The following is a 13,490-nucleotide window of genomic DNA, read 5'->3' as shown; positions in this document are numbered from 1 at the left end:
GTACCCGAGCCATCTCTTCCTTAAAGGCCGCCCACTGTTCAATTACAGTTTTGCCTGACAATCTTTGATTTCAATTTACCCGGGCCAGATCTGTTCTCATCCCATTGAAATTGATCCTCCTCCAATTGTGTATTTTTACTTTAGAGTGGTCCATGTCCTTTTCCATAGCTATTCTAAACCTTATGATACTATGATCGCTGTTCCTTAAATGCACCCCCACATACACTTGCTCCACTTGGCCCGCCTCATTCCCTAGAACCAAGTCCAGCAATGCCTCCTTCCTCGTTGGCCCGGAAATGTACAGGTTCCGAAAGTTATCCTGAACACATGAATAACTTTTTTTTGTTTTGTGGTTGGGATAGCACTGAAACAATGATATGGAAGAATTTCCCTAATTAACATACAATGACTATCCATTGAACAAGTGGACTGCAAGTCACTACAGTAATAAAAAGGCTTAGATGCTCCTTTCCAGAACCTCCCACTCCCACACTCAAAACCCACATGGAAACATGAACTTTCAAATATTTTATATGGTCATTTTGTTACAAACGATGTATCTACTAAGGATTGCTTATACTGTATGTGCAATTTATGCTTATTAAAACAGCCATCTACTTATTTACTGTGTCTGACACCATAAATTTGTTCTTCAAAAAACAATGAAAGAACACTGTCTCTGGGGAGATTGTTTTCCACCTTCTTCCAAATACTTTTTCCTCCATTCTAGCAGCATTAGACCATCGGACCCTCCATCTAGGCTGATAGACCTCATATTCCATTCCCCAGATCTGTCAAAACCCATGTTTCCCTTCCACAGTGCTTTTGGGCCCTTGGACCATCACCTGTGCTGCCAAACCTCAGGACCGATCCTCATCCTGTGTTACTAAACCCCCTCCGACGCTCTAAAACCTAACTCCATCCCCCCCCCCCACCCCCGGCTATATCCTACGACCCCTCCTTCCTATTACTGCCAAATGCTTTGCTGTGCATCTTGGGCTTTAAACAAAGTTGAGTACGTAAGAAAAGGAACATATGTTAATCAATGCCCTGATAAGTTTTCATACAAACACTAACTGATGCATGGAATTCGATCTGCCAAACACACACAAATCCCGGAATATGAGTTTATAAAAATGCAATTTGATTTTAAATTGATGGCCCTGGTAATGCAGACTACTTTTTTTCTAATTCAAAGCTACTTAGTTTGAATTATCTGGTAATCTGATTTTTCTTTTGATCACTAAATTTCCAGTTTGCTGTTGTACAACGATCAGGAAAGGATGAACAGACTGGGGCTCTTTTCTCTAGAAATGAAAAGACTGAGAGGTGACCTGACAGAGGTCTTTAAAATTATGAAGGGGTTCGATTGGGCAGACACAGAGAAGATGTTTCCACTTGTGGGGGAGTCCAAAACTAGGGGCCATAAATATACGATAGTCACCAATAAGAGAAACGTAGACAGAGGAAAGAATATCCATCTGCTACGACTACACCATCAACTGGGTTGTCTTTTTGCATATAGAAAGAAAACAAAATTGTGCGCCGATCTGGGCGAATCGCACCACCAGTGGTTCGATGCCTGTAACTGCAGCATGTCTTGAGGCTTTTTTTCCTCAAAATATAAAGAAAAACAGTCATTTCCTGCTAGTTTTTTCTGACCTTGGGGAGGAGCCAGAGATTTATAAGTAGCTGTCAATCTACAGAAAGTTCAAGCCCATTATGGGCACGATCTCCAGTGCAGTGCTGAGGAAGTATTGCATTGTCAGAGGTGTCGTCTTTCAGATGAGACATTAAACTAGGCCCCGTCTGCCTGTTCAGGTGGACGTGAAAGATCTCATGCTATTTTTTTCGATCACGATCAGGAGGTTCTCTTCGTATCCTGGCCAATATTCATCCCCCCACCAATATCACCATAAGCGATTATTGGTTATTTATCTTATTTGCTGTTTGTGGACCTTGTTACTTTAAGTAGTAGATATCTCAAAGAATTTAAGACAATCGAATCTTGGGATTCAGATGATGAGAGCAAGCTATTCTTGTTTCAGTCTCTCAATTTATCAGTGTTATTTGAACTCCTCAATTGGATTGATGCTTGTAATTGACTGAGAGGTATCCAGCACTCTCCATATATGCTCAAGCTGTTTCCTTACACTTTATTGATGCAAATAATTTCCTTTGGTTTTAAAAGAAAATAGACTTTGCCCCCAGGGTAGCTCACAGTTAAGTTCAGTGTCTGCTTTACACTGGGTTGGCTGATCTCAGCCGAGCACAGCAGTAGTGGGGGTCTACAGTTGACTCAGTGGCCCTGGGCTAGGGAGAGGAAAGAACAGCCAATGCTACTGCTCCTGATCACCAGTAATATTTGCTGGAAGGTTCAGGACAAAATTGGGCTCAGCTGTGGTTTGCCCCATGGTCAAACACAGACATTCACTCTCTAGAGTTGCACGTGAAGATTAGGCATTTGGAGAGACACAGTCATCTGCTGGACTGTACTCCAATACAAGTTGTTGCATCGACTAAGCTTGCATTCCCTTGAACATAGAAGACTAAGGGGTGATCTAATTGAGGTGTTTCAGATGATTAAAGGAGTTGATAGGGTAGATAGAGAGAAACTATTTCCTCTCGTGGGGGAGTCTGGAACAAGAGGGTATAATCTTAAAATTAGAGCTAGGCAGTTCACGGGTGATGTCAGGAATCACTTCTTCACACAAAGGGTAGTGGAAATCTGGAACTCTCTCCCCCAAAAAGCTGATGAGGCTGGGGTTCACCTGAAAATTTCAAAACTGAGATTGATAGATTTTTGTTAGGCAAGAGTATTATGGGTTACGGAACCAAGGCAAGTAGATAGAGTTAAGATACAGATCAGCCATGATCTAATTGAATGGCGTAACAGGCTCGAGGAATTAAATGGCCTTACCCCTATTCCTAAGTTAGCCCCTTCAAGAGAGAAGAAGCAAAAATGCTTCACGTAATTCTGTGGTCACAAAGGTTGAATGCAAATTATGACATTTAAACATGCATTTTTTAAATATTTTGTTCCACGGTAGGTGAGCGACCTTTTAAGTGTTTTGAATGTGGTAAAGGATTTTCACAGAAGCACACGCTGCAGGTGCACGAGCGAATGCACACCGGGGAGCGTCCTTATCACTGCACAGTTTGTGGAAAGGCATTGACCACCAAGCACTCTCTATTGGAGCATATGAGCCTACACACAGGTAATAACTCTGCACCTTGTTCTTTTTTTATATAATTTTATTGAATTACAAGCTAATTAGTGAAGTCTGGTAATGTGACCGGTTATTTGTTAACGTATGTCAGTGAATCATTGTTTATCGGTTGCATAACTAGATGATGTTAGGTGAATAAATATTTTATTTATGTGCCTTTCTCAGTAGTTTAGTTTAGAAGTTCTTAAGGATGGTAATGGGCTGCCAGATGTGTCAGATAACTAGATAACCCAAACAAAATTTAAACAATTAGTTAATCAAGTTGTTATCAAATCAGTATGGGCACAGAATTGTACTGTACACAGGTCTGATCTGCTTGCTTAAATCCTGTTCTGAAGACTGTACACAAATCGAATAACATAAGGATTAGAAAGGGATTACAAGAGGGACAGCAGCGAATTACAAATCAATCCTTTTGAGAAATTCAGATGCTATAAACTACAGGAGCAAAGGTCAAACAGTTTATTATTCGTCTGTATCCCCATGATTGAACTACTGCCTGTGATTAATTATCTGCCACCAAGCTGGTGTTTTTTATAATAAACTCTGGAATTTTTTTTTAAACTTCAACCTATGTCCTTCTGACTGTTAAATTAAAATGCAAAAATACTTATACCGCCAAATCTTTCTCATCCCCCTCCCTTGACCAATTTTTACAGATTCCCCAGTTCAGTCTTTATGTCAGCCTTGGCTCAGTGGTAGCACTCTCGCACTCTGAGTCAGAAGGACGTGGGTTCAAGCCCCACTCTAGGTTGACATTCCAGTGGAGTACTGAGGCAGTTTGCACTGTCGCGAGGTGTCATCTTTCAGGTGAGACCGTAAACTGCGCTCTCAGGTTCTCCCTTTGCACTAATTGAAGAAGAGCAGGAGAGTTCTCCCAGTGCCCTGGCCAATATTTATCCCTCCATCGACGTCACTAAAACAGATTATCTGGTCATTTAACTGATTGCTGTTTGTTTGCGACAGTGACTATGCTACAAAAGTACTTCCTTGGCTGTGAAGCACTTTGGTTAGTTCTACGGTTGTGAAAGGCGCTATAATCCTTTTTGGTCCTTCCAAACGAAAATGAGTATTGGACATATCTCTCAAAAACGAAACCAGCAGCACTGCTGTTATAATCAATCAAAGCTATCATGTAGTTATTTAAGAAAAAAATGGATGCTTAAGTGGCAGGGGTATAGGATCTCTCTGGACTGATTAATCAAATGGGCTGAATGGCCTTCCTGATCCATAATTACCTTGTGCCATTTAGAATGGTGACCTTTCAGTAAAAGAGCCTCTTTATGCACTTGCCTAAAAGTATACATTGTCAGTATTTTGCCATAATAAGACTATTATGATAATACAACATCCTTAAAGAGGAAGTGAGGGAACTTTAAAAAAAATTCTCAGGAATTTGTTCCTCCGTGCCCAAATTCAGTCTATATCACTTGGTTCATTAAACTACAGAGGAATTCTTTAAAAATTTGGTCAACTAAAACCAGCCGCTCCCAGTCTATGAAGCAGATATTTAACTTGTTCTGAGCATCTAAACTAGCTTGAACAAGTTGCTTACTCTAAAACAGTGTGAAGGATTTGGGCTTCACATTTAAAATAACCAATTTGCTGGAGCAATCTGGGCTTCCGACTGTATCTACTTGGCTCTATTAAAGTGTTCAGATCAGCAACTCACTTCAATCAACATTCGATGCTTAAATGCAAACACAAACAATCAGTTTAAAAAAAACACACAAATGATAAGGCTCGGGCGAGGCGGCTGGGCGGAGCACACAGCTCGGGCGAGGCGGCTGGGCGGAGCACACAGCTCGGGCGAGGCGGCTGGGCGGAGCACACAGCTCGGGCGAGGCGGCTGAGCGGAGCACACAGCTCGGGAGAGGCGGCTGGGCAGAGCACACAGCTCGGGAGAGGCGGCTGAGCGGAGCACACAGCTCGGGAGAGGCGGCTGAGCGGAGCACACAGCTCGGGAGAGGCAGCTGAGCGGAGCACACAGCTCGGGAGAGGCGGCTGGGCGGAGCACACAGCTCGGGAGAGGCGGCTGGGCGGAGCACACAGCTCGGGAGAGGCGGCTGAGCGGAGCACACAGCTCGGGAGAGGCGGCTGGGCGGAGCACACAGCTCGGGAGAGGCGGCTGGGCGGAGCACACAGCTCGGGAGAGGCGGCTGAGCGGAGCACAAAGGGAGTCACGTGAGGAATTAAAAAATCAAGAAAAAGTCAAAAAGTGACGTTGCAAGACAAGGAGGAGCGCCGAGGGTAAGTTAGTAAGTATTTAATTCATTATTTAGTGGTTTTAGTGGTCATTGTTCTTAGTGGTTAGTGTCTTTAGTGGTTGGTTAGTGTTTTGTAGTGTTAGTGTTTTAGTGTTAGATAAACAGTAAATTGTCTTAAAGCTAAACAAACAGTTTAAATAAAACTGTGGCTAACATGGCAGGACAGCTGGAGCCCGTCACATGCACATCCTGTGCCATGTGGGAACTCCAGAACACTTTGTGTGTCCTGGAAGACCACATGAGAGGGTACAAAACATTTTGAGGGGAGAAGGGGAACAGCCAGAAGTAGCAGTCCATGTGGGAACCAATGATATAGGAAGGAAACGGTCTGAGGTCCTGCAGTCACAGTTTCAGGAGCTAGGGAGGAAGTTAAAAAGCAGGACCTCAAAGGTAGTAATCTCTGGATTACTCCCATTGCCACGCGCTAGTGAGTGCAGGAATAGTAGGATAAGACAGGTTAATGTGTAGGACTGGTGCAAGAGAGAGGTCTTCAGATTCCTGGGGCATTGGGACCAGTTCTGGGGCAGGAGGGATCTGTTCAAGATGGACGGGTTGCACCTCAACAGAGCTGGAACCAATGTCCTAGCGGGGAGGTTAACTAGTACTGTGGGGGAGGGTGAGCACCAGGATGAAACATTGGAGAGGAGAAACAAGGTGCACAGAGGACTGGGAGGGACAAGTAGCACTAAAGTAAAGGAGAGTTCAGAAATAGGAGGGATCAGACAGGAGGCAAATGTGAGGCAGACTAAGATGAGTTTGGGCGTAAATGCACATAGCTTGGTAAATAAGGTTGGTGAGCTGCAGGCTTAAGTCATCAAATGGACTATGATATAGTGGCAATAACAGAGACCTGGCTCATAGAAGGGGAGGATTGGGTACTTAATATTCCTGGCTACAAGGTATTCAGGAAAGATAGGGAAGGAAAGAAAGGAGGTGGGTGGCAGTATTGATCAAATAAATTATTATGGCAATGGAAAGGAATGATGTAGTTGAGGGGACAAAGTCAGAATCTATTTGTTTAGACTTAAGGAACAATTGAGGAGCTATTACACTACTGGGTGTGTACTATAAACCACCAAATTATGGGAAGGAGATAGAGGAGCAAATTTGCAGGCAAATTACAGAAAGATGCAAGAACTATAGAGTAGTGATAATGGGGGATGTCAATTATCCCAAGATAGACTGGGACAGTAACAGTGTAAAACAATGTGTTACCTGCCCAACAAGGAAGATTGCTGGATCTAGATCTGGAGAATGAAGTGGGTGATTGGAGCATGTTTCAGTGGGGGAACATTTGGGGTACAGTGATCATAATATCATGAGGTTTAGAATAGTTATGGAAAAGGACAAGGACAAATGTGAAAATACTAAACTGGAGGAGGGCTGATTTCAGTGAGTTAAAAAGGGATCTTGCCCAGGTGGATTGGAATCAAACATTGGCAGGCAAAACAGAGTAGACACATTCCTATGAGGAAGAAAGGAAAGGCATCCAAACCTAGAGCTCCCTGAATGACTAAAGATATAGAGATTAAAACGCAACGGAAAAAGGAGACTTATGACGAATGTAAGGTTCAGAATACAGTAGAGAACCAGGCTGAGTACAGAGGAGATCTAAAAAAGGAAATAAGAGGGGCAAGGTGTATGAGAATAGATTAGTGGCTAACATAAAAGGGAACCCAAAAGTCTTATATAAATAGTGAAAGGGTAGTCAAAGGAAGGGTGGGACCGATTTGGGGAAAAAAAGGAGATCTTCTTGTTGAGATAGAGGGCATGGCTGAGGCACTAAATGAATATTTTGCATCCATCTTCACTAGAGAAGAGGATTATGCCGTTGTAGCAGTAAAGGCGGAGGTAGTAGCGATATTGGATAGGATAAAAATAGATAAAGTGGAGGTACTTAAAAGATTGGCAATACTCAAAGTAGAAAGGACATCCGGTCCAAATGAGATGCATCCTAGGTAACTGAGGGAAGTAAGGGTTGAAATTGCGGAGGCTCTGACCACAATCTTCCAATCCTTCTTAGATATGGGGATGGTGCCGGAGGACTGGAGGATTGAAAATGTCACACCCTTGTTTAAAATAAGGGAGAGGGATAAACCCGGCAATTACAGTTCACACAGCCTAAAGTCGGTGGTGGGGAAACCTTTAGAGATAATAATCCGGGACAAAATTAATTGGCACTTAAAAAAAGTATGGGCTAATAAATGAAAGTCAGCACTGATTCATTAAAGGAAAACTGTGTTTGACTAACTTGATTGAGTTCTTTGATGAAGCATGGGAGAAGGTTGATGAGGGTAGTGCGGTTGGTGTTGTGTATATGGACTTTCAAAAGGCATTTGATAAACTACCACACAATAGACTTGTTAGTAAAATTAAAGCCCATGGGATTAAAGGGACAGTAGCAGCGTGGATACAAAATTGGCTAAGGGACAGAAAGCAGAGAGTAGTGGTGAACGGTTTTTTCAGACTGGAGGGAAGTATACAATGGTGTTCCCCAGCAGGGATCAGTATTGGGACCACTGCTCTTTTTAGTATATATTAGTGACCTGGACTTGGATATACAGGGTATAATTTCAAAGTTTGAAGATGACACAAAACTCGTAAATGTAGTAAACAATGTGAAGGATAGTAACAGACTTCAGGAGGACAATAGACAGACTGATGAAATGGGCAGACACATTGCAGGTGAAATTTAACGCAGAGAAGTGTGAAGTGATACATTTTGGTAGGAAGAATGAGGAGAGGCAATATAAACTAAATGGTGCAATTTTAAAAGGGGTGCAGGAACAGAGAGACCTGGAGGTTCACATACACAAATCTTTGAAGGTGGCAGGACAAGTTGAGAATGCTGTTAAAAAAGCATATGGGATCCTCGGCTTTATTATTAGAGGCACAGAGTACAAAAATAAGGAAGTTATGCTAAACCTTTATAAAACACCGGTTAGGCCTCAGATGGAGTATTGTGTTCAATTCTGGGCACTGCACTTTAGGAAGAATGTTAAGGTCTTAGAGAGGATGCAAAAGAGATTTACTAGAATGGTACCAGGGATGAGAGACTTCAGTTATGTGGATAGACTGGAGAAGCTGGGGTTGTTCTTCTTAGAACAGAGAAGGTTAAGGGGAGATTTGATAGAGGTGTTCAAAATCATGAACGGTTTTAATAGAATAAATAAGGAGAAACTGTTTCCAGTGGCAGACAGGTCAGTAACCAGAGGCCACAGATTTAAGGTGATCAGCAAAAGAGCCATGAGGAAACATTTTTTTACGCAGCAAGTTGTAATGATCTAGAATGCACTGCCTGAAAGGATGGTGAAAGCAGATTCAGTAGTAACTTTCAAAAGGGAATTGGATAAATACTTGAAGGGAAAAAATTTACAGGGCTACAGGAAAAGAACAGGGGAATGAAACTAATTGGATAGCTCTTTCAAAGAGCCGGCACAGGCACTATGGGCCGAATGGCCGCCTCCTGTGCTGTACCTGCTATGATATATCGATCATAATTCTAAACATTTTAGGAGATAGTGGTGGTGAAATAATGTTGGTGTACTTTTATACAAACCTGTGTGTTGGGGGAGGAAATAGGGACAGTTTTGTTTAAAGCATAATAATTTGGATGATAACTTGACCACTAGAGACAAAACGTGTAGAGGCTATCAGTTTGAGCAGACTGCATCTCAAATAAATAGGCACAGTACTTATCTCCTTGTAGGTACTGTTCACCTTGATTTGCATGTATTTTCTTACAAAACTTATGTCCCATATCCCATATAATGTTTTGGTGTTTAGTGATCTGTGTGATGAATATTCCACTTTGGCTTTTCCAGTTGTCGTGAAGCTTCAAAACTCCGTTACAAACTTTTCAGCTTTTCTCAGTCCCCTTTTCGTTGCCTCTGCCCTGATTTCAGATTATTCATTGATTTTATTTTTTCTTCTGGCCAAAATGTTGGTTTTCCATGCTAGTGAAACCAATGTAACAGGCCTTTGGCCAACAACAGTGCAGTCTGAAAACTGAAAATGGTGGGGTAGAGTTTCCGCTTTGGGCGCAATCGCTATTTGGTCAAAAATTGCGCCGGTTAGGTTACTGTTCGAGTTTTTGCTAAAATGCATTTGCATAGTTACAAACGTAAAATCTTCCATGAGCTAGTGCAATCCAACTGCTTAATAGAATGTAATCGTTTCTTTTTTTCTTTGCAATAAAAAATATTTATTGATGTATTTAAGAATGGTAAGCTGATGCAGTTTTATTAGTACAGCTGAAAATGGGTTTATCACAAAAAAATAAGCATTTTTATTAAGTGTCTAGTCGTCCACCTGTGAGTAAGTTGATTTTAAATCACTGAAAATGACTTTAAAAAACTATACTGAACCATTTGCTACTTTCATTGGTGTACACAAGTCAGTTTCTTAATAAATTAAATATTTTTCAATATCTGAAAATGTTTATAACATGCATACCAGTGCCTGTGCACCTAAGAAAACAAACTCAATTTGAAGACCCTCCTCGAATGGGCGCAGTCGATGAAAACGCGCCATCCTGGTTATTTTGATTGGAGCCGTGACCAGTTTTGTGGGTGGTGCCGGCTTCAGCGCAATGATTTTTGAAACAGCACAAAAGAACGCGGAAACTCGAATTACGCTAGACATAATTTCCGCCCAGCGTAAATAGAAATTCCGCAATCTTTTACGCTGCTTCAGCCAGATTGTGTCGATAAAACCAACACAATCTTGCGGAAACTACCCCGATGTGTTTATTGTATTATATTTATTATATCCCTAATTTGTATTTACTATGTATACAGCTTCATTTATTTCAAATGATTGAAACCATCATTAACTACATATTGACTTCCAATACTTCAGGTCCTCAATGTTGTAAGATGTGATTTAAATGTTCACGGTATCTCTTGGTTCTCTGATTTTATGATGTTTAATGTTGTTATGTTAAGATTTGATAATTGCTATGGATAGATAATGTGATTTATTGATGCTCATTGGGTTCATGTGCATATGCATGCGTGACAAAAGTGAAGTAGTTCTTTCTTGTTTTGGTCTGATAGCTATTCCTTTAATTCAGGCATAGAATTTAAATAGTCACTTGCACTGTCTCAGCTAGAATGATACATTTGTCACCCCCCTCCTCCCAGGATATCAAGCTTGAGAAAGGACCTAGTGCACATTTGAATTTATGCAGATTTCGTGATTGGCTTTCATATTCAAAACTGAACTAGTCATTTTTGAATGGGGTGACAGTTACAAAAATCTAATATTTTGTTCATTCTGTCAAAGAGATAATGGAATTTGCACTGTGGACATATTATAATTTCATTGGTTAATTGTTCAGTAAATTTGCTTCACGGTTTAAACCTAGAACGAGGTCTCATGTGATTCACTTTCACTTATTAAAGACTGAAGGAAGACCTAGGATAATCGTAGTACCTTTAAAATAATTAATAGACCGTGTTTTCTGTTCGTTATCTCTGGGAACATTACCAAACATGTACCTAAATAGTAAGGCTAGTGAAGACACTCTCAAAGGCACAGGGAGTTATAACTTACCTATGTGAGTGATCTAACATAAAAGAGCTGAAAAATCTAAAGGAACAACAGAAAACAGCGCGTTCCCTAACTAATCCATGCAGAAATTGGATGCTTCTTTGGGGTGAGGAAAACTTCAAGTGTAGTCACGCACCCCGGGCTGTTGTCATTGCACCAGTTATAGGTCACCATTGGTCACCACCGGCGCACAGTGGCTGCAGTGTGCACCATCCACAGGATGCACTGCAGCAACTCGCCAAGGCTTCTTCAACAGCACCTCCCAAACCCGCGACCTCTACCACCTAGAAGGACAAGGGCAGCAGGTACAAGGGAACACCACCACCTGTACGTTCCCCTCCAAGTCACACACCATCCTGACTTGGAAATATATCGCCGTTCCTTCATCGTCGCTGGGTCAAAATCCTGGAACTCCCTTCCTAACAGCACTGTGGGAGAACCTTCACCATACGGACTGCAGCGGTTCAAGAAGGCGGCTCACCACCACCTTCTCAAGGACAATTAGGGATGGGCAATAAATGCCGGCCTCGCCAGCGACGCCCACATCCCATGAACGAATATTAAATAAAAGCATAGGAGAAGTTTATCTGGCCACCTTCTCAACAAGAGAATAGTGTGGATACAGGAGACTTGAAAAAACAAATGGGATTAAAATATGCTTATTGAGTAAATTACTGTAGAATAAAATCATAGAATCATAGAAAATTTATGGCACAGGAGGAGGCAGTTCGGACCATCGTGTCTGTGCCGGCTGAGAAACGAGCCACCCAGCCTAATCCCATTTTCCCGCATTTGGTCCGTAGCCCTGCAGATCACGGCTCTTCAGGTGCACATCCAGGTACTTTTTAAATGAGTTGAGGGTTTCTGCCTCAACCACCCTCTCAGGCAGTGAGTTCCACTGGATAAAAAAATTTTTCCTAATTTCCACTCTAATCCTTCTACCAGCCACATTAAATCTATGCTTCTTGGTTATTGACCCCTCCGCTAAGGGAAATAGGTCCTTCCTATCCACTCTATCTAGGCCCCTCATAATTTTGTACACCTCAATCAAATCACCCCTCAGCCTCCTCTATTCCAGGGAAAACAACCCCAGCCTATCCAATCTGTCACCATAGCTAAAATTCTCCAGTCCTGGCAACATCCTCGTAAATCTCCTCTGCACCCTCTCTAATGCAATTACATCCTTCCTGTAATGTGGTGACCAGAACTGTGCGCAGTACTCAAGCTGCGGCCTAACTGGTGTTTTATACAGTTCCAGCATAACATCCCTGCTTTTATATTCTATGCCTTGGCTAATAAAGGAAAGCATTCTATATGCCTTCTTAACCACCTTATCTACCTGTCCTACTACCTTCAGGGATCTGTGGACATGCACTCCAAGGTCCCTCACTTTCTCTACACCTCTCAGTATCCTCCCATTTATTGTGTATTCCCTTGCCTTGTTTGCTCTCCCCAAATGAATTACTTCACACTTCTCCGGATTGAATTCCATTTGCTACTTTTCTGCCCATCTGATCAGTCCATTGATATCTTCCTGCAGTCTACAGCTTTCCTCGTCACTGTCAACCACACGGCCTATCTTTGTGTCATCCACACATTTCTTAATCATGCCCCCTACATTTAAGTCTAAATCGTTAATGTATAACCACAAAAAACAAAGGACCTAGTACCGAGCCCTGTGGCACCCCATTGGAAACAGCCTTCCAGTCGCAAAAATACCCGTCGACCATTATCCTCTGCTTCCTGACACTGAGCCAATTTTGGATCCAATTTGCCACATTGCCTTGGATCCCATGGGCCTTTACTTTTTTGACCAATCTGCCATTTGGGACCTTGTCAAAAGCCTTGCTAAAATCCATGTAGACTACCCTCATCGATCCTCCTTGTCATGCAATCAAGTTAGTCAGTCACAACCTTCCCTTGACAAATCCATGCTGACTGTCCTTGATTACTCCGTGCCTTTCTAAGTCACAGTTTATCCTGTCCCTCAGAATTGATTCCAATAATTTGCCGACCACCGAGGTTAGACTGACTGGCCTGTAATTACTCGGTCTATCCTTCGGTCCCTTTTTAAACAACGGTACAACGTTAGCAGTCCTCCAATCCTCCGGCACTACGCCTGTATCCAGTGAAGTTTGGAAAATGATTGTTAAAGCTTCAGCTACTTCCTCCCTGGCTTCTTTTAACAGCCTGGGATACGTGTGTGTTCGAAACAACCTTAGAACATAAGAACATAAGAAATAGGAGCAGGAGTAGGCCATACGGCCCCTCGAGCCTGCTCCGCCATTCAATCAGATCATGGCTGATCTTCAACCTCAACTCCACTTAGTTGAGAGCAAGATATGTTTGACGAGGTTCTTACGTCCATAGTGCTGACAAATGTTTTGCAGTGTTCAGAAATGTCAGTGACCTGTGTTAATGTGAAGTCAGACATGTTTCC

General features: G+C 42.2%; 1 protein-coding gene across 3 annotated transcripts in view; it reads left to right on the top strand.

Moving 5' to 3' along the window:
• zbtb24 (zinc finger and BTB domain containing 24) overlaps nt 1–13,490 on the top strand; it is a 100,397-nt gene that overhangs the window by 64,877 nt on the left and 22,030 nt on the right. For all 3 annotated transcript variants that reach the window (XM_067983892.1, XM_067983893.1, XM_067983891.1), the window contains exon 4: nt 3,051–3,218. In XM_067983892.1, the coding sequence (XP_067839993.1) occupies nt 3,051–3,218 (168 nt within the window). The remainder of the gene's footprint in view (nt 1–3,050; nt 3,219–13,490) is intronic.

The sequence above is a fragment of the Heptranchias perlo genome, chromosome 5 (assembly GCF_035084215.1).
Source record: "Heptranchias perlo isolate sHepPer1 chromosome 5, sHepPer1.hap1, whole genome shotgun sequence".
Lineage (NCBI taxonomy): Eukaryota > Metazoa > Chordata > Chondrichthyes > Hexanchiformes > Hexanchidae > Heptranchias > Heptranchias perlo.
The sequence above is the reverse complement of the archived record's forward strand: the minus strand, read 5'-3'. Positions and strand labels throughout refer to the sequence as shown.